The 25,597-nt window shown below is 37.6% G+C and overlaps 1 protein-coding gene across 3 annotated transcripts in view; it reads right to left on the bottom strand.

Moving 5' to 3' along the window:
• Positions 1 to 12,306: 12,306 nt before the first annotated feature.
• The window catches only part of bltp3b (bridge-like lipid transfer protein family member 3B), a 42,957-nt gene continuing 29,666 nt past the window's right edge, over positions 12,307 to 25,597 (bottom strand). For 2 of the 3 annotated variants that reach the window (XM_023283594.3, XM_023283610.3), the window contains 8 exons: positions 25,183 to 25,331; positions 24,138 to 24,295; positions 23,695 to 23,845; positions 20,677 to 20,721; positions 17,449 to 17,708; positions 16,919 to 17,027; positions 16,598 to 16,755; positions 12,307 to 14,045 (listed from right to left, as the gene is read on the bottom strand). In XM_023283594.3, the coding sequence (XP_023139362.2) occupies positions 13,917 to 14,045; positions 16,598 to 16,755; positions 16,919 to 17,027; positions 17,449 to 17,708; positions 20,677 to 20,721; positions 23,695 to 23,845; positions 24,138 to 24,295; positions 25,183 to 25,331 (1,159 nt within the window). In that variant the 3' untranslated portion in view covers positions 12,307 to 13,916. The remainder of the gene's footprint in view (positions 14,046 to 16,597; positions 16,756 to 16,918; positions 17,028 to 17,448; positions 17,709 to 20,676; positions 20,722 to 23,694; positions 23,846 to 24,137; positions 24,296 to 25,182; positions 25,332 to 25,597) is intronic. The other variant, XM_023283602.3, reaches the window with a different exon arrangement.

Below are 25,597 nucleotides of genomic sequence, written 5' to 3'. Positions count from 1 at the left end.
GGTGTTGGCTTGCAGCTTCCAGCAGTAAAATCGTCTTTAATGTGTTTCTTGGTGTGTTTTAGGGCTTTGTACTGGATAGTTGTCTTGGTAAATGTGGTTCTTTAGCCACAGTTAGCACATGGTGCTAATGTGTGCAGTGATTAGTGGATTTGGTGCAGCTGGGTTGTGTCTTTATCTTGGCTGTAGTGAGTCTTTAGAGGTTTTTGGTCAGACACATTCTTTATTCTTGTTTGAGAACCAGCGTTGGTTGTCCAGAAGGTAAGAGTTCCTGTCCTGATTCTCTGTTCTCAGAGGTTCTCTGGTAGGCTGCAGGAGACTTTAGCGTTTGGGTTGTGCTAGTTTGGTTTTTGTATGGTTTCATTTGGACGACTATCTTGAGGCCCCTCCATGTGGTTTAGTGAGGTTTTCTGGAACAGTTCTACATAGCAACCTGCAGCAGAAGAGACTTTGAGAGTTTTTAGGAAGTTCTGGAGACCAGACTTTAGAGCAGCAGAAACATTTGTCAGCAGTTTGAGCAGGAGAAGGTGAGCTTCAGAGTAGAAATGAGAAGGAAACCTTCTTGACCCATGTGGTGAGGTCCTGTACCAAGAGTTTGAGCAGGTTGTGAAGAGTCTGTAGTTTTTTGGTCTGAAAGCACAAGAAGAGTCGACTCATTAAAGGAGAAAACAGGAGATATTGTTGGTTCTTCTGTCGCTCTGCAGTTTCCTTAGATTGAATATCAAGTTTATTTTTTAAATGATTTCCCATGTGAGCCCAAGAAGACTTCAATAAACTCCCTCCATCCCCTGGACACAACACATTTTATTACCATGTTAAATTTTTTTTTTTTTTTTTTTTTAATGTTTTTGAGTTTTAATCATAGTTTTAGCATAGATTTCTCTCTTGTTTAGTTTTGTCATCTGTGTGAAAGGTGCTAAACAAATAAAGTTGAATTGATAAACTGAATAATTGACTAACTCATGATTATGGCAACAGAAGTATTTTCATTGTGATTTAAGGGTTTGTTTCATTTCTAAGGTTGAGGTTAAAATCTTGACAGAAAAAAAAGATTAAAGAAATAAACTGCATTTTAAAAAGGCAATTAAATCAAAGAAACATTTAATACAACAAAACTTTTAAAAAGAAAATTAAACATTAAATACAATTAAATTATATTAAACAGACAAAATATTTAATGAAATAATTAAACAGAAGATACAAAACATGTAATTATGAAATTAAACAAAATTTTTAAAACAAAAATATGAAACATTAAAGATGAAATATTTTAGATAATTAAACATTGAAAAATTTAATTAAACAAGAAGAATATTAAACATTTTAAAAAAATACAAAACATTAAATTAGATTATTAAACCTTTAAAAAGACAAAACATTGAATTAAAAATTAAATGTTTAATTAGAAAATTAAATCTTAAAGACAATAAAACTTTAAAGAGGAATTAAACTGAAAATACAATGAAGCATTTAAAAAGAAAAATATTAAAAGGTGGTAAAACATTTAAAAAGAAAAACCTTAAAGATTTAATTGAAAAATTAAACGGGGAAAGAAAAGGAAAGCCGATAAAACATTTGAAAAAACAACATTAAAAAGACAAAACATTTGCAAATCAAATCAGACATTAGAAAAGAATAAAAGGTGAGAAAAGAGCAAAACTAAACATTCAAGAAGAATCAAACTAAAGACAAAACATTTGAAAAGACACCAGTTAAACTTTAGAAGATCAAATTAAACAAGAAACAATAAAATGATCAAAAGAGCAAAAACAGATAAAGGTCAAAGTGTTTTCTAGTCTGAAATGAAAACATCAAGTTGTTTCTTCAAACATTTCCTCTTTCTATGTTCTTGGTTTGATTGTGGACAGATTTACTAAGAACTCATTTCAGAAAACTGCTTTCCAGATAAAGTCTACTAGTAGTTGAAGGCATTGATCAAACTAATGTTACCTTCTGATCTCCACAAACTTTACTGTTCAGTGAAGAGAATCAAAGTTTGTTAAGGATTTCTAAAAAACCCACAGGTGAAGGTCTGAGAAGAACTCGGATAGATGGTCTAAATGTGAAATCAAGACTCATGGTCACAAGTTTTAAGGCTTCTGTTAACCAGAAAGTTCAAACTAACAGAGAAGTACTGAGAAACTTTAAAAATTTCAGTCCTCAGACTGTCTAATGGTTCAAACTAACAGAGAAGTACTAAGAAACTTTAAAAATTTCAGTCCTTGGACTGTCTAAAGGTTCAAACTAACAGAGAACTACTCAGGAACTTAGAGGATTTCAGTCCTCGGACTGTGGAAAGGTTCAAACTAACAGAGAAGTACTCAGGAACTTCGAAGATATCAGTCCTTGGACTGTCTGAAGGTTCAAACTAACAGAGAACTACTGTGGGACTTAGAAAATTTCAGCCCTCAGACTGTGTGAAAGCTCAGGTCCTGAGGACTCGGGAGGTCTCGAGGCTTTGAAAGTCTTGGAACTGAGGGTTCCACCCTCCAGCACAAAGGCTGAAGTCCAACCTCCTGAGAAAAACGGTCGAGTCGAGACTCGAGTTAAAAAAAAAACTCGAAAACGACAAAAAATAGATGATAAATGCGCAAAAAAAAGAAGAATTAGTATCTGAGCGAATAGCTCAGGGGAAAAGAAGAAGGACTCCCAAGTAGAAGGTCACAGGTTCAAGTCCCGCCACCGGCCTTTTTCTTTCTTTGTCTTTGTCAGGATTTTCAAAACATTTAAGAAGGGTCTGGTCTTGAACCAGCGACCTGCAGCTCCACAGGCAAATCCTTAACTCACTGAGCTACAGATCAGATGAAAAGCAATAAATTCGTCGTCCCTTTGGCATCGTAGTTCTTGAAGTGACCACATGGGTGGAGCCAAGGCGGGGTCTGGGTGGAGTCAGGGCGGAGAGTAGGTGGGGAGGTGGGTGGCGGCCTCCCCCCTCTACTCCCCCACCTCCCCCCACCACCCACCACACCTTCCCCCGCCCGACGAGTTCTTCGAGTCTCCACGAGTTCTTCGAGTCTCGACAGGTTTTCCCGAGTTTCTGGAGTTTCCACCAGGTCGGAGGCAGAACAAGTTGTCATGAAGAGGTGTTGAAGTCGGCCAGGATGGACTGACTTTTTACAGCGACTACAAGGAAGAGACTAGAAGAGCAGGTCTTTAACCACCATCCATAAAATCCATGGAGTCGCTCCAGAGAAGTGAAGGGAGGTCAACTTTTATCAACCTCCATCCACATGTTCAACTTGATATTTTTACTTGGACATTTTTAGCACCACAAACCTTTAGTATCACACTTTATTATCATTTATTAGGACTTTAATGGAATCCACCAGTAGATTCACTTTTTGTTGACAAACTTTATTCTTGTCGTCGTGGGACTGCAGTATTTAAAACTGTTTCTTCTATTTGACCTCATGTTTATTAGTTTTAGTGGAGAAAGTTATTTTGTCGATTAATCTCTTAAAAACCAAATAATAAATTAGGTTAGTCAAGAGCTTTAAATTTCTTACTTTGTCATATTTTAAATATGACAAAAAAACATAAAAATAAAGCGTCTTGAGACAATTTGACCTGTAATTGGCATTATATAAAAAAATTGAATTAAAATTGTACGTATCTTGTAATGTTGGAGTAATTCAGCCATATATGTTGGAAAACACATTTTCTTTGACCATTAATCTGTTGATTGAAAAAAAAATCTGTTGATTGTTTTCTCCACTAATTCGTTTCTTGTTTTGGTTTATAAAATGTCAAACCCAAACATATTCAGTTTACTGTCATAAAAACCAAAAAGATTTACATTCATGATGCAGGAATCAGACAGTTTTTCACTTTTTATCTTAGTTTAGTAAGAAAGATAGTTGATAATGTGTGAATTGTTGCAGCTTGTGAGCCGTAGAAGGTTTTAATCTTTGGGGCCGAGTGTCAGAAAACATTTAGAAACAAACATCAACAAAACACTCAAAGATTTGAACATCATTTGCATGACAATGTCAAATTAAAGGACATTTATTTCCAATGTACATGTGTGATATTCATCCTCTGGAGCTTTCTCTTCACATCCTCTTCCACCTGGACTGGTTTGGTCGGGAGCATGTGCAACAAACATTTGAAAAACTGCACTTTAACATCAATAAATGACACTGAAGTTTAATCTCTACATAAATGAGACTGAGTCTGGATGTGCTGCTCTGTCATTAACTCTTAAGTTTAGGGAAAGTTCAAACAAAAGAGGACAGTTCAGATCAGACTTGAGAATGAGCTTATTTTGAACAAACATCTCAGACTTTCTGTGCTTCAGCACCTCTAGCAAGATATTTTAACAACAAGCAACTCAAGAGATCCAGAAGTTGGAGAGAGTTAGCTTTAGCTGAGCCAAAGAACATGTGGGACGCTAACCTAGCAAACATTTCAGACTTTTCTCTGTGAATTCTGAGAAATAATTTACTATTTAATGACAGAGCTACACATCTTAACTCAGTCTCATTAAAACAGACTCTAATTCAGTGTCATCCATCCATATTAAAGTGCAGTTACCCAAAATGTTTGTTGCAGGAGCTCCAACAAAACCTGTCCAGGTAGAAGGCCACTTTGACAAACAGGAAGTGGAAGATTCCAAGCAGATTTATAGAAGGGGGAACCGGACTGTACTAAGTGTGGTCGAGTATAAAGGGGTGTTTTGTGGGTTTTTAAGGCTGATAATGATGATTAGTGAGACATTTGGGGTAGATATTCATTTGCAGTAAATGAAAGTATTTAAAATCTTGGAGTTAAACTTAGAAGAACACAAACTCTAACAGTAAACTTTGTTGATACGTTTTTGTTTTGTTTACAGATGTTAAGTTAAAGGAGTTTTATTCGTGACGTATAACCAATCAAATCACTCCAGAAGACAGAGCGACCACAGGTAGATTAAGGTTCAGAGCCAAAGTAGCACCATTTTTAAATTTATTTATTACCGTAAATCAGTAAAAAATAAAATACTGATAATCAGTAAATCAGTCAGCCCACAATTACTACAATTCTACCATGTATGTCTCTTTCCTTTGACTTGTTATTTGTACAATATACGATGTATATGATGGTGTTTTTTCATACCAAAGGCTATACTATGATGTTTTCTAAGAAACATACTCTGTTTGTTCTGGCTCTGGGCCGCTGCACTCCTCCTCTGTTGTTTTCTGGATTGTACTCAGCTGCATGCCTTCGTCCACCCGGCCTCCGTTGACTCGTCCCGCCTGCTGTCTCTGGAGCTGAAGCTGGATTGGAACAGACCAAAGTACAGTCCAATCACGATGCCAGCTGCCTCTCAAAAGGCTCCTTCATCTGGCAGGTGGCGGCACTTCTTCTGAGGGGAAGCTGAGCTGGCCCGGCAGAACTTTGGAGATGTGTTCCAGTGGTTGGTGGATGTGTGGGGAGACAGAGAGGGACCTTTGAATTGTTCACAAAGGAAAACAGGGAACCCATTAGTAGTTTTAGTTTAGGGTGCTACTGTGGTGTGTTTTTGGGCTTGAAGAGGTGAACAGGAAGTTTGTTTTTCGTATTGATTATCTTTTACTTTGTTCCTGGTTGGAATGCCCATCAATGTCAACGTGAAGTTCACTTTTAGTTCTGTTTATTTATTTTTATTTTAATAACACCAATTTGCTTTTAACCCCCTCACATGTTGTGTTGTTGTAAACTTCCTCTTTCAAAAATAAATACTCGTCTAACCCTCTGGAAATCAGCATTTGGACTGTTTTTGTGTTGCTCCTCACCTACTTCAGACAGCCGGGACAAAAGAATGTTTTGTGGACCAAAGGCTATACTATGATGTTTTTAGAGCGACATGCTATACGATGACGTTTTTTGAGCCACATGCTAAACTATGACGTTTTTTGAGCCACATGCTATACCATGAAATTTTTAGAGCGACATGCTATACTATGACGTTTTTAGAGCGACATGCTATACGATGACGTTTTTTGAGCCACATGCTAAACTATGACGTTTTTTGAGCCACATGCTATACCATGAAATTTTTAGAGCGACATGCTATACTATGACGTGTTTTGGGCGACATGCTATACTATGATGTTTTAAGAGTGACATGCTATACTATGACGTTTTTTGGGCGACATGCTATACTATGACGTTTTTAGAGCGACATGCTAAACTATGATATTTGTTGGACCAAAGGCTATACTATGACGTTTTTTGAGCGACATGGTATACTATGACGTTTTTAGAGCGACATGGTATACTATGAATTACAGGCCATACTATGTTATGCTTGAAAAGTATACTATACTATACTTTCACATTTTCTGAACTACATCCTATACTATGGCATTATACACAGAGTGCTTTGGTTACATGTTGATTTATAATGTAGATTTTTTTCTGTTTTGTTTTTTGACAGGATTACCACAAACCTGACCGTGAACAGTGTTGACACCCACCTGAGGGAGACGCTGACTAAGATCTCAAGGCTGCTTGGTCGTGGTCTTTCTGGTCCTGCTCCAGAACGCCTTCATCAACTACGTCTTCTTTTGAAGAGGCCCTCAGATGCTGCGATCTCTGACCCTAAGGAGGAATTGCTACTTTCACTCTGTAACGAGACGGCGGTTATTTTAAAGACCCAGCTCCTGGCGGCTTTGAGTGAAAGTTTAACACCCATCAAAACAGAACTACAGACAGTTAAATCTGAGCTGTCGGTCAGTATTTCAAACATCAAGTCCGACCCGGCTGCCCTAAAGCACGCTGTGGGTGAAACAGAAACTTCACTCTCCACATCACCAACGACATCGTCACACTCCAAAGCAGAGCACCTGTCAGCTGAACTTTTAAAAGTGGACTATAAATGTGAAGAATGTGAGCAGCAGCAGACTGTGAGCAGCGGAACAGATGTGATCAGAAAGAAGTCATTTTCTTTTTTCTTTTCTTTCTGGATGACTTGATGCTGTCAGATGCAGATGTTGGAGCTGATTCTGATCTTTCAGGATAAAAAAGCTGCTTTTCCTTCACAGACTTTTCAGGAAATTATTCTCTCAGGTTTTCTCTGCTATTTATATTTTTATTATCTGTGATTATTTCATTATTTCTTTATTGTAAAAATAAAGTTTGAGGCATAAAGACTCATTTAGTTATTTTATTCCTGAAATCTTTGACGTAGCAGAACTAAACTTCCATTTTCCTTCTTGTACTTCTGATACTAGAACTAAACGTATCTTCAGCATGGATCATCTGCTTTTAATGAATTAGCAGCAACATCACAACAACAAATTAGACATTTTCAACAAATTAATGAAACTGATGTCATTTAAAACTATCAGAGTCTGTTTTAGTGTGAAATTAAAGCTGATCACTGACAACTAGAACATTAACGTTACTGTTTTAATCACATTTAAGTTTCCTGAACATTACATTAATGTCAACCAGCCACAGTTTTATGAACTTAATGAACCACATAACAGGAACACAACACACTTCAGCTGTTTACATGAAACGCAACACATCAGCTTGATGCTACGTTAGCTTTAATCAGGCTACGACTGAGCAGCTAGCTCGGTTAGCATCGCTAACATTAAAGCTAATATTTACTATGCTAACTTTCTTCTCTGGTCAACACACACTGAAACAAACTCCACCAACATCTGGAGTGCATGGCACACATTATATCTGACACTAAAGCTGCATACAAAGTGCATTAAAAGCGGCACCGATACGAAAATAAACATTTACTTACCGAACTATCAGAGTCCTTTCAGTGTCTGCTGGTAGAATCAGGCGAAGGTAGAAAACTGGTTAAAACAAGCCAACGGGCAGGAAAACTGTCTGTGGAAAATGTTCTGCTGCTCCACCGATAAATAAACCAACAGTTATTGTATCAGAATTAATCCAAACAAGGAGAGCAGAGTCTCTGCTGCCTCCTCCATAGCACCTGTCAATCATTCCAGACCGGACTGTCAATCAAGTAACCCCGCCCCCTGGCTTCGTAAAACTTTAACGCTCTAAAAAAAATTCAATATTGATTGATTTTAAGATCGGCTACCTGATCTGTCATTTTGACCATGAAAACTCACGAAAAAAAATGTATGTACGGTGTATGCACCCTACTCTGTTTGGCTCCACACTTCCTGATGACTATTTCCGGTCTCAGAAAATGAAAAAACGGACCTTTTTTCGTTTCTGTCTCTTATTGATTTTACTTTCTTGTTATTCTAAATATAAAACGAAAATCAAAGCATTTTTTAAAAAAAAATCGTACATCCCTTTTTGATCATGAAAAGAAAAAACGCCTTTTATTTCAATTTTATTTTTTGTATTTTAAAAAGAAAATCAAATAACCATTCGTTTTTTGTTTTTCAATACCCTTTTCAGAACGGAAAATCCAATTACCAGATCCGTACACGGACCTAATCCCCATACTTGACACAGAATATTTAACAGAGTCATTTAAATAGCAGTTTGATTCTCTAATTAATGCTGATTCTCTATATTAATTAATTACCGAGAGCTCAAAATGAAAATAAAAAATAGAAACTTGAGCTTTACTGACCTGCACTGGCAGAACGAAGAGAGGAAACCTATGCATGTAATAGATGAAGTGCTGAAAATACTGAATGTTCAATTTCTGATTAGCCTTTTGATAGTTTTATTGATAAAAAAAAAATAACCTGCAAAATAATTGGAAAAAAAGAAGTTATTTCATGTTATTTTCATCCTTTTAATTTGGGGGAGACATTTAATTGCTAGAAATAGCTCAACAATATTTCTAATTTTAATGTTAAATTTTATAATGTGTTTGTTTATGTATTCACAGCGTTGTGTTTTGTTGCTGCTCGTGTCTCCAGCGGTGGTGGATTTTGGATTGAGGTCCTGCAGGTCACTAGTTGATACATCAGGTCACGGCCGTGGATTTTTTTTTCTATAAAAATAACCTCTTTGTCCACTCAGAATTATGATGTCGGTGTCAGATGTTGGCGTGGTCAAGCAGCACCATCACTCCTACATGTTGGTGGTTACATGATGCTGTTGAGATGTGGGTCAAGCCTACACCTGCAGGATCAGCTGGCAGGGTGGGAGTCAAAGCCGTGACCATTATTGATTAAGCTATGGATTATATATTCCACTAATCTTTAAGTATATAAATGCCAAAAGATGATTTTTTAAAAATGCCCATGACACCCTATCAGGCTAACATGCAAATTTCTTTAACCCTGTAAAACCCACTGTTTCAAAAATAAAACATCAGGTTTTATTTTTTTTTATTTTTAGCACTTTGAGATTTTGCCTAAATGAAAAGTGCAGTACAAATAAAACTTATTATTATTATTATTATTATTATTATTATTATTATTATTATTATTATTATTATTATTATTATTATTATTATTATTATTATTATTATTATTATTATTATTATTATTATTATTAGTTTTATCTATTTATATCTAAATAAATATGTATTCTTTTTGCTGATATTTTACAATTTTTAATCATTAGTTTTTATTATTTCCATGCAAATATATTTTTATTTTTATATATATATATATATATATATATATATATATATATATATATATATATATATATATATATAAATAAATAAATTTTCTTCAATTTGAATTATTTTTCTATTTCTATTTTTACGTGAGAGAATGTGTATTTTTCTGCCTTTTTAATGGTTAATAAGGATGAAAGAGAATGGAATGAAATTACCAATATTACATAACATATATGTGACATTCAACAAAGAAACCTATGTAAAATTATAGAATTAATATGTCCACTAATTGTATATAATTTTATAAATATATTTACAGTATTTTGTTAAGTTTAACCATCCCAGTTGTGAAAATCTGATAAACTTGTGAATTTGTGTTGACAGTCTTTGATGTATTAAAAAAAAAAATGTAATGAAATTTTAAAATTTATTTCCAGTTATAGGTTGTTAATGTTATTCTACATGTTATTAGACATGTAAATTCAATCTATTTTTCTAATTGTATTGACATTTTTGTGTTGCAAAATTACAGACAAAAATCTGTCAAATTAAAATAAAAATCCCATAAAATTAGTGATTTTTTTACAGTGTAAAGAGACAGGAAATCTTTATATGATACCAGTTATAAAAACACAAAACCTTTACTTCACACTGGCATGAAACTGAAAAAAACAACAAATTGTTACATATTAGAGAAGCTGAAAGCAGCAGCTCCTCGGTAATTTCCCTTGATAAATGAAATGATTAATTTATTATAAAAATGGTTCAGAACTGGTACTTCATGATGATTTTGTTTTCGTCTATAATGCTGTAATTTTCCTATGAGAATTCAGTTTTTCCAAGACTCTATTTAAAAATAACATATTACAGGACTGCGACATAGAAATTAAACCAGAGGATGAAACCTTCAGCCGCAGCTTCACTGACTGTTGGATGCAGAATCTGCACTTTGAGCCAAGACACAACCTGATGCCTCCGTCTTTCATCAGATTTCCCACAATCCAGCTGTGCACGGTGCAGGCAGACCCTCCTCCCTCTCACAGTGTATGAATGAACGTCTACATGCTCTGCTTACATAAACGGAGCTGTGCTGTGACGTCGACATCATCACAGAAACATTAAGCTGCAGTATGTAAACAACAGGACGGAGCAGAACTTTCCTCTCTGACACTAAATGTCCTTCTATGACTCACTGCACTACTCCAGCTGTAAAATGTCATGACCATTTATGTGCACAAAATCCAAACACTGCTGCAGCAGTGCTTCACTGCAGCTCACAAAGTGGCCTCACTCATATTTAAAGATATTTTTTTCCTCCAGGGTGAGTTCTAGCAGTATTTCTGTTCAATTTAGAAGTGCTGCATGAAATGAAGTTGTGCCATTTGCAAAACACCTGCACAGAAAACCATGCAAGGTTTTTATTTATGCACTGAGGGGGAAACTTGGTGCTTTTGCTTGAACTTTTGCACCCAATCTCTGTAGTTCTGAATCTAGAAATACATAAATGGGGAGGACAAGTGGTTGTGCTTCCACAGCTCAGTTTTAATGAATATAAATGTGACAATCGAGTGCTGTGTTCACCCTGCTGGTTAAATGTGATTTGGATGTGATATTTTTCACTTAAACCGCATCTGAAAATGTGTTGAGTTTGCATTTACTCCAAATCCTATCCCTCGTGAACCCCCTTTGGTCTAACTTTTGGATGTGTTCATTTATTTTCTACACCAGGTTTTGTGGAATCTCAATTCTGCGATGTGAAATGATGATAAACAGGAAAACGATTTGACACAAACAAAGTCTTAATAAGAACTACAGCACATGTGAAAAAATATGGTGTGTAAAAAGTGGTAGCTAAAGAGAGAGAGCAGTGATAATTGGTTGGAGATGAAGAAAGTGTTTTGGGTATCGTAGACATCAGGATTTTGGGAGAAGATGTGTAATATTTACACTTCTGCTGTTTTGATATTCACTTTGGAAAAACTGTCAGTCAGGACTTTGACATTGTAAGACTTTAGTGCTAAATCATTTAAATGCTCTAACAAAGTATTTTTTACATCTTGGGTTTTTGGAGTTTTTGGATCCTTTAACACCACAATAATGGATGAGTTTCTGTAAAAGGTGTGAAAATGTAGTTCGTTTTCCGACTTAATTCGAAAATTTCTCAGCAAAACTAGTAAAAGTTCTCAAATCCTAAAAGTCCAGTGTGGAAAATGTATCGGCAGAAATGAAATTCAATATTAATAATTATGTTTTTATTTTTGTATAATCACCTGAAAACAAAAAAAAAAAATCAGTGTGTTTTTGTGGCTTAGAATGAGGTGGAGCTGGAAGGAATAGCTCAGAACAGACAAACAAAACATCTATTGTCCTTTAAATTGAACTATAATTTACAAAATTAACACCATTCTTTATTAAAAATGTTGCAAAACTAGGGATTGAGATCATAAACTAATGAGGAAAATGTTTACTGGAGTAATCAAGTGAGGAGTAGGCTCAATCTGTAGCTACAATCTGATTTCCAGATGAGTCGCCCCCTGCTGGCTGATAGAAATAATGCAGGTTTAAGGAACTTCAGCATTGGTTTCGTTTTTCAGGTAAGAGGCTACAGTGATTTTTTTCTGTATGATCTAAATAATCTAGGTCTGTTTGGTCTCATATGATCTAAAGAAGAGCATGAAAATGTTCAGCCATGACATTAGCTGCTTATATCGCTCATTGTATGCCGTCCAGCATATAAATACACCATATGGACAGATTTGAGGAAAAAAAGAATGTTTGCAAGTAAATTCACACCAAAAAAAAAAAAAACAAAAAACAAAATGTGAAACCTTTTAAACTGGATACTTTTTATTTTCATCAGTATTTCAGCAGCTTTGACAGACAAAATACAACTTATTATTTTTTGTGTATATTTTTCTTCCTTTTCAGAGGGCGAAGCTACCCAAAAAAAAAAAAACACGAGAGGAGGCCTGGGATGAATGGAGGAAAAACTGGTTTTAAAAAAGAATCCTCCTTGACACACACAAGTCTTCACATACAGTTGTGTTCTTACATTTCAAGTCTGAATCCCACGTTTGTGCAGAGGACTAGTTCACGGCTTTTACATGAACCAGAGCAACTTTTATTTTGAAAAGACAGAATCTGAAATGAAGTGGGCCAAGCTAGAGTACAGGTTAAGACAGTTGCATATGAATGTTTCTGAAACTGTGTTTGTTACGTGTGAGTTTTGAGAAGTAAAACTACTCCATATAGTCCTTTGTGCTGTTAGAAAAGTCAGTCGAGTTTAGTCGTTTTTAAAATCCACTCGGGGATTTTTCCCCTGAAGTCGTCACTCCGGCATGAAGCATGGAACAGCAGCAGATATGGTCATTGCATGTCCTTGAAAGAATTACATGGCAGATTAGAAATTTACATAAAGACAAACACACTTACATGTAGTCAGGCAGTTTCAATGTGCCATTATTTTCCTACTCCTGTTATTTCTTTAAGACACCGGCACACAAATTGCTTTTTTCCTAAATTGCGGCTCTCCGCTCGTCGGGTTCGTTCACAGTTCTGGTTGTTCTATTTACAGTGCCTCTGTTTTAAAAGTGCAGCACATGTTTAGTAGCTATTTACACATAGAAAAATAGGAGAGAGAGAGAGAAGGATCGGAGGAGGGGGGGAGAGACTAGCGTGGAGCTGTTTGCTGACAAAGCGGTGGAACTGACGGATAGAAATTCTTCCTCTACTCGTAACGAAATGCTTGTTCTGACTGAGACACACACAAACACACACACACATTCGACTGAAACACTGCATAACCATTCAGAGTTCTGTAGAAAATAGTTATGTGTTCACATTCTTGTACAATATACACTGTACACTGAGGACGAGCAGGAGCATGATGCGTCTCGCCCCCCACTGAATATGAAAGCACTAAATTACAAATTGAATTCCAGTGCAGTGCAAAATAAGACCTTTTTTTGAGACATTCTTCTGAAGATATGACATTCAGTGTTTATTCATACCTACAGGTTTGAACGAAGCTCATCCAAGACAAGCTGTGATGTTTTTATTTTTTTTTTGTATTTTATTTTAAGTTAGACTACAGGAATAGTGTGGGAATGGTTTTCTGTAGGCACAACCAAGAATATCCATCTCACTTTTCCAACTCTCCAAATGCATCGAGCCTCCACAGTCCAGAACACAACAGACAAGCGGGTAAAAACGGGGTTTTTTCCGAGCCTTCACGCCGACTCTGCATTGCTTTGTTTTGAAGTCTGAAGTCACATGGAGGCTCACTCGTCAAATAAGCGTGAAAAAGGAGCCGCTGCAGTAAAGAAGCTCCTGTTTGTCTTGACTCGCTGATGTTAACTGCTGCCCGTCGGCGTCGCCGCTCACCGCCGACCTGCAGGGGCTGAGTGATTGACGGGGTGTGATGAGAGGGCCGGGTCTAGCTGGTGTTGACTTTGAGGCTCTTCATGCGGTGAAGCAGCGAGTCCTTCTCCATCTGAGCCTCAGCCAGCGCCATCTTGGCTCTGGACAGCTCCACCTTCAGACACTCGTTCTCCTCCATCAGCATCTGGAAGCAAACAGTGGAGGAGAGGAGTCAGAGGGAGACTACGAGGGCTGCAATAAAAAGCACAAAAATGTACAAATAAAGTCATGTTTGATTAAAAAAGACAAGCTTCAATAAGAGTGTTTAATGGACCTGGAAACTGCACTGCAAAAACTCTAAATCTCATCCCGCTTGATTTAAGATAAATTCACTTAACAAGTGACATTTCAGCAAGATAGAGGGACTTGCTTTAAGACAACGCATCTTAAATATCTTGTTAAGTCAAACAATCTTGACATTATCTTGTTTTGAGTTGTATTTTACAAGAAAACTCAAAATAAGTTTAATCCATCTCAAATTAGAGGTTACATAAAAGCAAAAATCTATTTTTTGAGTGAAAAACTACTATTTTTTTTAGCATGTCTGGCTTATTTTAAGACGTCTAAGCTTGATAATCCCGGTAAAGCTTAAAATAAGTTTTCCCAGCTAATTTTAAGATCTCAATATTATAAATATCATATCTTATTTCAAGAAATCTTACCAAGCCATTTTTCACTGGTTCTATTGGCAGATTTTTCACTTATTTCAATGTAAAAGTTCCTTGAAATAAGTTTTTTTTTGTGTTCTGAGGGGCATTTTTTACAGTGTGCTGACTGTTTGAAAGGCATGTTATATATTTTTTGTGCTGAAATTACAGGAAAACGACACATCTCTCTTAAAAAATTATTGGATTTTCAACTTTCCAACGGTCCTTGAACCAATCATGTCTGACCTAACCTAATCATAATTCTGATATTTATTCTAAATTACTGTATTCCACATGTCTCACTCCAAAAAAAAAAAATGCCAAAAATAAACCATTTTCTTTAAAAAAAATAATAATTTGAAGATCTTCAGCACAACCAAAACGATACTAAATACTCAGCTGTGACCAACAGTAGCATGACAGAAATTGTGACTATTTGGCTGAACTGCAGGCTGTGTTTACACAGAGCAGAGTGGACAGAGAGAACAAAATAAAACATGCTTGAGCAAAAAATAAATAAATACAGCATGGTTTAAAACTGTATACAGAGGAGCAAGTTTACTGCAGGTGTATCCAGCATGCAGAAATATCTTTCCACAGTTGATGTTTATAGTAGAGTGACAGAGATTGCAGAATTTGTAAAAAATATAAATTGCAAAATATCTATAGTGTGTAGAGACTTTTTTTTTTGCGTGTAGGTAACAGCTGTTTGTACTTGGAAAAAATGTTGTATGCATTGATTCCTGGCTTTTCCAATTTTTGGAAAACTATTTGATGATTTATGGCATTGCAACTTTGGCATACAGTACAGAAGATAATTCTGAGTTCCCTCTGCTTCTAGTCATGATTGTGATGTTGCTATTGAGGACTTTATGTTGCAGAGGAAAATGACTCCACAGTCATTTTTCACTGCAAAGTCACTCTTTCATCGTTGAACTAAGAGGTTTTGTTTGGTCAAACTGCTATTTCCAAGGTCTGTAATGCATTTTAATCTCAGTTCATCTAAAATAACATAAAATAGACAATGTCTTGTTGCCGTTTCCTGTGTGCTGAACTGAAAACTTTTACAGTAAAAGGAGGTTTGTTTGAAATAGACTGCCCTCTGTACAAGAAATACAGTTCAAACACTAAAAACAGTGACTTCTTGTGGAAATTCAGACAAATTTCTTTCCTGATTAATCATCTATGATATGATGAAAACTAATGAAAAAAAAATTCAGAGCCCACAGTTGTGTCTTCAGTTTGATTGGTTTGTTTGTTTGTTTGTTTGTCTCCAGAACTTTAAGATATTTAAGTTGTTATAATAATGAAGAAAGAAAGAATATTACTACATTCTTGAAGTTGGATTTAGAGAAAATTTAGCATTTTTTGTTTAAATAATGACCGTAACAAATAATCGATAAATGAAAAAATATTTGTAAAATGAAAACAGTTCATCTTACAATGAACTGACTGACAGTTTCAGCTCTTTTCTAAACTATAATCAGAGGCAGGTAACCAGGGTGTGAGTGGTTTGGTGTGGAAAGCCTGTGAGATCGTGGCTCACATTTGTCTGTTTTAACTGTGACCACAATCTTTCTTTCTTAGGTTTGCAACTTGATCATACGGATAATTTTTCCCACAGTCGTTGGTTTATATGGGTCATTTTGAAATCAGAAACTTGCATTGTTATTTAGGTTGTGGGATGTGCTCCTCTTAAGCCTTATGTAACTGTTCGCTTTCAGTGCTCCATCTGAAAATGTAATCCTTCTATTTTGCATAAATTGATGAATATCACACCCACTGTAAAGGAAATGGAAGCCAAACAAAGAACTGGAATAGCTTGGCAAAACCAAAATTTGGCACTACATGCTTTAGTATCAGCCTCCAGAGCGATCAATCAGAAATAAAGCACCTTCTTGTTCACCACTGTTTGTAGGAGGGAAAGACAAGAAGAGGAGAAAAAAAAACAACTTAAAGACTGCAGATGTAGTAGGCGGGATTTTCGTGCCTTTACCATTTCTACTACCTTTTCCTGCTGCAGCACAACGGCGTTTGTTCAGCGTCTCACCTTTTCCTTGGTGGATGGTGGGGGGCTGGTAGGCGGAGCTTGGGTCTGCGTCGCCTTCGATACACCACAGACGATGCCTACAGTCTCAGGAACCGGACTCAGAGAGCTGTCAATCAACGATCCTGCTTTCTTGGGTTTGGCCTCTGCTGCTCCATCCACTGCGAGGATGAAGAGGCAGAACAGAGGGGAGTTTGGATGTGTGGATGCACCGAGCGTGGACTTAAAAAGCACTTAATAGGACATCTTATATAACGGCAGTGAATCAGCGCTGGAGTGGAGGTGGAAATATCTGGCAGACGAAACTGTGCGCTTGTTTGTCACCTCCTATGGAGAAAGACCCGTCGTCTCTTCGGTGTATGACGAGGCTGTCCACATGGAGGGTGATGGGCGACGGCTCGGAGTCGGAGGGATTGTCACGGGGGCCGTCGTCCTGCGGGACAGACGACGCATGGTGTTTTTGTCATGATTTGTGAACATGTTTGTGTGTTGGAGATAAAAAAATTTTTAAAAAGACAAAAATAATCCAAATCAGTTCCATAGCAAGTCTACTCACGAGAGAAAAAACCCAGAGAGAAAGCAGAAAGGTGTGTCATTAAATTTTCAGTTCAAATCCAAATTCCAATTAGGCCATGGTTCAAAATACTTAACATACACAGAAGCTGCTGCGGAGTACGGCCGTGAGTTACGGGGTCTAGTACCGTAACTGGATTTGAAACAGCAGGACAAATATTCTGCTGAAGCGTTGCAGGTAGCGTTCTGCTACAACACCCTCAGGTTAGAACACAAACTTACCACCTCAGAATGCAAGCAGCTGGAACACTAAACACTCCGCTGTAAAATGGGCTTTTCACCTTTAAATTGATGTGCGTGTCCCTGACGCTGATCTCCATGGGCAGCACCTGGGGGGCAGAATCGTCCTCCAGGAACAGGGCCAGGTTGCGTAGCGTGGACATCATGAAGCTCGCCTGGTAACCGTGGAGCTGCAGCTGCAGGAAGCCGTTGCGTTCGGCCAGCGGGGAGTGGGCGGCGGCGCAGGGCCCGCTCTCCAGCCGAGCCCGGACCTCCGGACTGTGGAGGCCCAGGATGGATCCAGAGCTGTTCTCTCCACCAGCTGTGAAGGAAGAGACAGAAGCTGCTGTTAGCGTTAGCGACTTTAGAGTGAGTGTAGAGATGATTTAGCTGAAATACATTTAGTTACACCTGACATTAAAATACACCCAACATGAAGGAGGATTTCTACCTTTTTAGACTAAATGCACAAATCTGACATTAAGCAACACACTTCTTTTTGAATCTTTTCAAAAGTGCTATTTGACTGAAACAGTACATTAAAGACAGTGAAATGAAAAATATATTTTCCATATTCTAAACCTATGTCCCTGTGTTAATCACTGAAATTACAACCAAACAAATAACTGGAAGAGCCAGAATATCGGTAATATTACCTTATGCCGGACAATAAATTACAAGAAACTGAACAGAAATCCCAAAACTGATCTGAGGTCATTTAGAAATATTGTCACGAGCACATAATTAGAGATAGGGGCTTTGTGATATAAAAACATAAAGATAGCGCACCAGAAAGTACTGACAAGCTGAGTGAATACTGGCAACAATTTAGAAAAAATACAAGGGATCTTTTTTTTTTTTTTTTTAAACTCCTAATACAGATATCAGTTTTAGCTTTCAATATGTGGTGTTGGTCTGTTTGTCAGATACAAAAACGAAGGCTTTAAGTTCATTAGTACCCAAATCCCTCTTTTTTTCTATTTTATTCTCTTTTGTCAGCTATTTTTGAGGATTAATCTGCACTAATTCGGAACGCCAACCATCAGGATGATTGATTAGCTAACTGGTTTTCCAAAAATTCAAACATCTTCATTCCTGTCTTCTAAACTGATAAAAGTAGCTTTATGAGCTTAAAGGGTTAGTCCTGCAACTGAAGGTGAGATGATATATTACCACATTAATATTTTTTGTCCTGTTTCTTCTCCATATTGTAGTTTATTTACCAGAGTGACCCAGTCACATCTAAAGCATTTCACCCATAACTCACACTACCAGAGCTTAAGATGCTGGAACTTCTGTTTCACTGTGACTTTAAAATATATGTCCAGTCGCTCAAGGAGATTCCTTACTTCTAAAAGTGTGTCAAAAAGCATGACAGACTGAGTGCAGTCACTGCTTGACTTTATGTAAATTTGCTCTCTCTGAATAAAGGGTGCATGTTAATGTCAAGTTTAAACACACTTGAAGTTAAGAGGAGGAATGAATGAAAAGAAAGAGGAAGGAGAACGTTAGAGAGAGGAGGAGTGGAGTCGGAAACAAAGAAAACAGCAAAGTATGCTGGAAAAAGGGGAAGGAATTAAGAAAAAGGTGGCTTGAATGAGATTCTGTGAAGTCCCACCAGCTCTTTACAGCAGTGATGCTTAAATATTTCTGAGGACTTGAGGGTTCAGTGGAAACTCCCACCTCAACTTCCGAGAATTCAAAGTGAATGGTTTCACCATTTTAATGAGGATTTGTTCTTTTTATGAATTAGACACTCTATGAAACTAAGCTCTGAGGTGAATAATTTGATGGTGTGCGAATGGAGAAGTGGTTCACCGCTGAATGATCTGAATCTGAGTGTCAGAAAATGTGACGGTAACATTTATCGAGAACAGAAGTAAAGGAGGCAAGAAACGTGAGGACAGAGAGAAAGAACATGAAGTGATGAGAGTCGAGGTTGAGAGACGTTAAAGCCAAAGAGATGGTAATTAAAACCTCTGCTTTACAGAATCTTCAGCACACAGAACAGAATATTCATTTAGCAGGCGCACAATTACAGGCACAAGTTTCTAAATGGGTGAGAGATAGACACTATGAGTTGCAATAGAAACACTCAGCAAGGCACTGGAACGGCCACTTAAAGAAATAAATCTTCATTCTGACAGCGAGAAATGCGTCACTTCCCTTTAATATGCTCTCTGAAGAAAAGTCAGGAGAGGGTTAATACCACGAACCAGCAATAAAACACTCACACACACACACACACACACACAATGTTGTCAGCTTTTCTCAGATAAAATGACATATTCTCTCAATCCTGAGCGGCAAGGGTCGAGGCAAATGGAGAGGGAGGAAAAACAGAAAAGACAGGAGTGGGTGAGGAGAGAGGGAAGTGAGAGAGGGAGGGAGGAAGCCAGCAGCCAAGGACTGAATGACTGTGATAAGACAGGGAGGGGAGGAGAAAAGATGGCCTGGAGAGGGAGAGAGATGAAGGAAAGGAAAGGTGATGAGGGAGGGGTGAACGACGGAGGATTAGTAGGGAGATGGAGTACGAGCTGGAGGGAAGAGGAGGAAGAAAGAGCATGGAGGCCGAGGAGGAGGAGGTGGGATTGCTCTTGTGAGATAGGAGGAGGAGGAGAGGTGGCGAGGGGTAAAGCTGGCGTTTCTCTCATTGCCTGAATCACTGGACTGAAACTGCAAAGTCTGCTGCAGTGGAGAGATGAGGTAGGTGGGGAGGAGCGGGGGGAGGTGGAGGGGGAGAAAGAGAAAGAGAGAGGGCAAATTAGGTAGAGAAGAGAACGGGAAGATTAGGGGTTAAAATCATCTTCACAGGAGCAGCAGTTAATTTGAATCTGGCACACACACATTCAAAGGTTGAGGGCCTAATGTTGCAAATAATGGGACCACTCACTCCATTACTGTCAAATTTACCCTCTGTTAAGACCCAGACACACACACACACACACACACACACACACACACACACACACACACGCCTCAGGAAAGAAACCTCTGGATCACATAAACACCCTGCGATGCTGAAAAATGAGCAAACACACGCGCTTCATGCGTCGCAACACACTGAATCTATGTGCATCTGCAGTGCATGCCGTCGAGCAAAGTCCTGAGTCTGGAAATGAGATCTGACAGAAGACAAACTGGAAGAAACTCTCTCTCTCTCACACACACACACACACACACCTTTTATATATATATATATATACACACACACAACCAGGTGGAAACAGATGCGCTGAGGCAAGCATGCATGTTAGGTTACAGATGGTGATTTAACACACAGCAGTTACCTGCTTGGCTGCTTTGAGCAGGTATTGGTACTGAACACACCATACCTGTGGGGAGTTATGGGAGGTAAATAAAAGGAAGTGGTGGCTGTGTTAGTGCGCAAATGTGTGTGTGGACACAAAGAATAACGGTTAAAGTCCATCACAGGTGGTTGACTTAACCCCTATCAAAGTGACATATTTAGAATTTTTTTCCATTAAAATAGTCCATCCTAAAAATGTAACTCTACATTGTTGCTTGATCTAGAACAGGGGTGTCAAACTCATTTTAGTTCAGGGGCCACATTCTGCCCAGTTTGATCTCCAGTGGGCCAGACCAGTAAAATCATAACATAATAACCTATAAATAACGTCAACTCCAAATTTTTCCTTTGTATTAGTGCAAAAAAGTACACACTTAAGGAATTATCTTTTTACAAAACATTATAAACAACCTGAAAACAAAAAAAGAGACAAAAAAATTGACAAAAAAGTTACAAAGCAACAAAAAATGTACAAATGAGACAAAAATGATACACAAAACAACGAATAAAACAAAATACAATATGACAAAAATTAGACAAAAAACACAAGCCAGACAAAAAAGAAACACAAAATGATAAAAACAAGAAACAAAACGACAAAAACAAACGACAAGTCAGACAAAAAAGACAACAGAAACAGGACAAAATATTTTAAAAGAGACAAACTGATAAAAAGTGAGAAACAAAATGACAAAAAATGAGACAAACGACACAAAAGAGACAAAAAAATTAGACAAAAAAGTTACCAAGTGACAAAAAAAAGAGACAAACAACACAAGTGAGACAAAAAAGACACAAAATGACAAAAATGAGACAAAAAAATGACAAAAACATGAGACAAATGACAACAGTCAGACAAAAAAGACAAAATATTACAAAAATGAGACACAAAGTGACAAAAGAACAACGAACAATCTAGTATTTCACTTTAAGATCAAAACAACTTGTCATGGTCTAGAAAGTATTTTAAATTTACAGTTTTACAAATTTACCATTTGCAGTTGATGCTTTCTCTGTAATTTTTACACTTTACAAAGTCGTCCCATGGGCCGGATTGGACCCTCTGGAGGGCTGCTTTTGGCCCGCGGGCTGCATGTTTGACACCACTGATCTAGAGTGTACAGATCTGTAAAGTCCCCGCCCCTCCATATTTACTGCAGCTCCAGCACACCAGCTCACTCATGGCTCTGATCAAACACTACTCAGTGGTACACAGTGATTAGTTGCAATTATTGGAGAAATTCAGCCACATATGTAAAAAAAAAAATACTTTTTTTTTTTTTTTTTTTTTTTTTTTAAAAGCCTATTCTGAAGGAGAATCCACAAGTGGACTGAATTAGTTCCTGGACGTTGTTGTGTATGAAACCCCAGAAGTCTGAATTTGTGGTTCACCGTGTGACTTTCATACTAGCTTTTATAAAGAAAGCTTTTGGGTTCGCTTCAGAAATCAGTAATCTACTTGTGGTTTGTTAAAGAAATGTCAAGGCATGAGACAAGGATGCTACTGTCCTGTACTTTAGTTCTGGATCGTGTAGATTAGTCAGGTTTTGGTTTTCCAGCTATTATTTTGTTAACAGTCTTGTGTGATAACTTCAGGAAGAAGTCCTCCTGTTGTTAGTTTATTTTTCATCGTCCGCCCTCAATTCCTTCTTTCCATGATTTGTATTTGACTACCTTTTTTCAATAAAAAACGATTTTGACTTTGGTGAAACAGCGTCCACCTGAGTCCAAAACGGGGATCTGAACCTCTCACACCACGCTTTGTTACAACCCAACTGTTGAGTAGAATTCATGAAAACAACAATATTGTTATCTTTATTTTCTTTATTGTGTGTTTTGTCTCTTTTTTGTCAAATGAACTGCACACCAAATACATGGATAGGGAGGTGGGGAGAGTCTCTAACCATTAGATGTTGTTTCTACGTAAGAGTGTCAACCAAAAGTTACTGTCAAAACTGATTGCAAAATCCCTGTTATAGATTAATCCTGACAATTATTTTTTCAATTTATGAATAGATTGTTTCCCATCACAATATAAATAAGCTCAACTCAAAAATATTAAATGTACATCTATTCATATAAGACCAAGAAAAGCAATTAACGGTCAAATTTGAGAACCACCAAACTGGAACCAGCAAATGTTTGCCTTTTTTGCATGTTAATTATTTCTTGTTGCAGCTCTAATACAGACTGAATATCTATTTTTTTTCTCTCTCAAAGTGCTGAATCTGTACTTTCAGCTCCTGCTTTGGTCTGCTGAGTGTGAAACTGTGATGTCCCGATGTTGCCTTGTGTAGAAATTTGAGCAGTAAGAAAAATAAAGTCAGGACGGGTTGTGACGAAGCATCCTGGTGGTTTGAACGCAGCAAAGTGGCTTCAGGTCTGTTCAGGGACCTTTATCCCATGCCCTTCCTCTCTCTGTCCTCACATTTCCTCTCACTCTCTAATGTCAGATGTGCCAAAATGCCATAAAAGATCATCTGAAAAAAATCTCCAAAAGGCTATGCAGTTGGATTTAGTCTAAATCCACACACACTCGTACACACACATACACACAGCTCTATCTTGCTGTTCTTTCTTGTTTGGTCGCTGAACCTCCTGTCCGCTTAAATCTTGACAAATGCCCGTTTATTTTCATCTTTAAAGCGTTATTTCAAATGTTAGCAACAGCCTGCAGCCTACTTCTTCTGAATTCTATTTTGGTTGGTTTGTTTTAAGCAATCAACAGGCTCACAGGTTGAAATGGGATCGACTTGTTCTTGATATTAGTGTGTTGCTAAAAATAATGATGAATTACTATAATCTGACAACATCTGGACGGTAATTTTGTGTAAATAAATAATATCAAACAATGTAAAGTACCATTCAGTAAACCTTCAAAATGTGAGTCCAAACTAGAACCCATGCCTGTTAAAATGCATCATATTAGGGCTCAGGTAAAACGCTGCTTCATGCTCAGTCTGAGGGAAAAATAAACATGCAGATTTGCACTCCTTACCCAGGCTGCGGTTGCTGAGGTACTGTCTGAGGCTGACATTGCCCAGCTGGCTGGGCGTGACCCGGCCCACCTCCAGAGCCACGGCCGTGCTCTCGCCCTCCACCTCCATGCCCACACACACCGACTGCACCTTCAGCACCAGCACCGACACCTGGACGTACGAACACGCGCAGAAACGAGGAACATTACAAGTCAGCAGCATTAACCGCTGAGCTGTTTGTGCAGGCCGGTTTTCACTTTTGATTTCAAAACACACAAGTCCGATCACTTCTGATTCTATATTTTAAGTTCGTATTACATTGCTTATATTATTATTTAAGGACAAACAGTTGATCTGCAAAAATAAATGTCTACTGGAAACATTTTCTGCATTTTTGGGGATATACTGGATATTTATCAAGACCTGGAAAGCTGTTTTACTGGACAAATGTTTTATATCTTACTGTATCTTTTGTGGGCTCGTCAATGCTCTGGGATGCTGCGCTGACGGTGTCTGGAGAAACACCTCCCTCCTGCTCCTGACCAGTTACCGCCTCGGTGGCGCTCTCTGTGGCGCTCTGTTCACTGATGGCATCCTTGAAGCCGGAGATGGACACATCGTCTGTAAAGTATATAAACATGTACAAGCACAGACACACATATAACTTTCTCTTTTCACATGTAGTCTGCCTTCATCACTGCAAAAGCTCCTGCATGTCTTCACAATGCTGCCACCTTCTGTTCAGAACTGTAGCCTGCAAGTTAATCAATCATAATCATTACTTCTTAACCCTCGCGTCGTCCTGCGGGTCAAAATTGACCCGTTGTAAAGTTTAAAATGTGGGAAAAAAATATATTTTCACAGTGAAACTTCTGACGTCCACATTTTCAATATTTTTGGGAAAACTTTGAACATTTTTTTGGTGGGAAAAAAGAAATGTTAAAAATGTTTCTTAAGAACATTCACAAAAAAAAAATCAACCAAAATCCAGCGAATTTCGTTGGATTTTGGTTGATTTTTTTGTGAATGTTCTTAAAGAAAATATTAGAAGTTTTACTGATATATATGTAATCACTTTAGATATTTTTAGGACTTTTTTGGAAGCTTTTTACTCATTTTTTGAAAATATTTACAAGAATTTTCTTGCCAAATTTTTGTTGTTTTTTTGGGGGGTTTTTTGTTTTTTAAAATAAAACTTTTAAGGGAAACTTTTAAGGAATTATTGGAATTTTCTTTCTGAAGATTTTGCAAATGTTCAGAAATTTGGGGATTTTTTTTGCAAAATTTTTGCATTTTTTCCAGACAAGGAAACTGTATTTTTTGGTGTCCATAAATGAGAACAACAGGAGGCTTAATCCCTGAGGGATTTTTTTTGTTTTCTATCACCCGTCAACACGGGAAGGTCAACAATCTAGATTAGATGCAAAAAACACGTCAGACTGCTGCTAATAAACCACATTTGTCCACTCTGGATAAATTCAGATTAACAGTGTGTGTGTTCGCTCCACCTCTCTCCAGCAGGCTGTAGGTATCTCCGTCCTCCATCAGATAACTGTCAATGGAGATGTTGTCCAGAGACTGCAGAGATGGACTCTTCTTCATGTTTTTATAGGACACAGAGAAACTGGACTGGGAGCGGTCCCGCATCAAACGACCGCTACAACAAACACACAAGTACACATGAATCAGAACGAGTGCGGTAGAGAAAGTGACATTATAGAAATTAAATGCTGCAATAAATACTGTCTTGTATTACGTGTTGTAAATAGTGTTTGAGCAACACTGTCCATGCATGCCAATAATTCTGAATAATGACTAATTTATGATCCATTGATTGACAGTGGCTGGTCCAGTGCCTCTATTTCATCACATCTGATATGAATGCTGCTGTTATGCCGACACTGATCCAAGACCATAGCGCTC

Source organism: Amphiprion ocellaris, chromosome 21 (genome assembly GCF_022539595.1).
Source record: "Amphiprion ocellaris isolate individual 3 ecotype Okinawa chromosome 21, ASM2253959v1, whole genome shotgun sequence".
In the NCBI taxonomy this organism is placed as follows: Eukaryota; Metazoa; Chordata; class Actinopteri; family Pomacentridae; genus Amphiprion; species Amphiprion ocellaris.
Note: the sequence above shows the minus strand (reverse complement) of the source record. Positions and strands in the feature narration are given on the sequence as shown.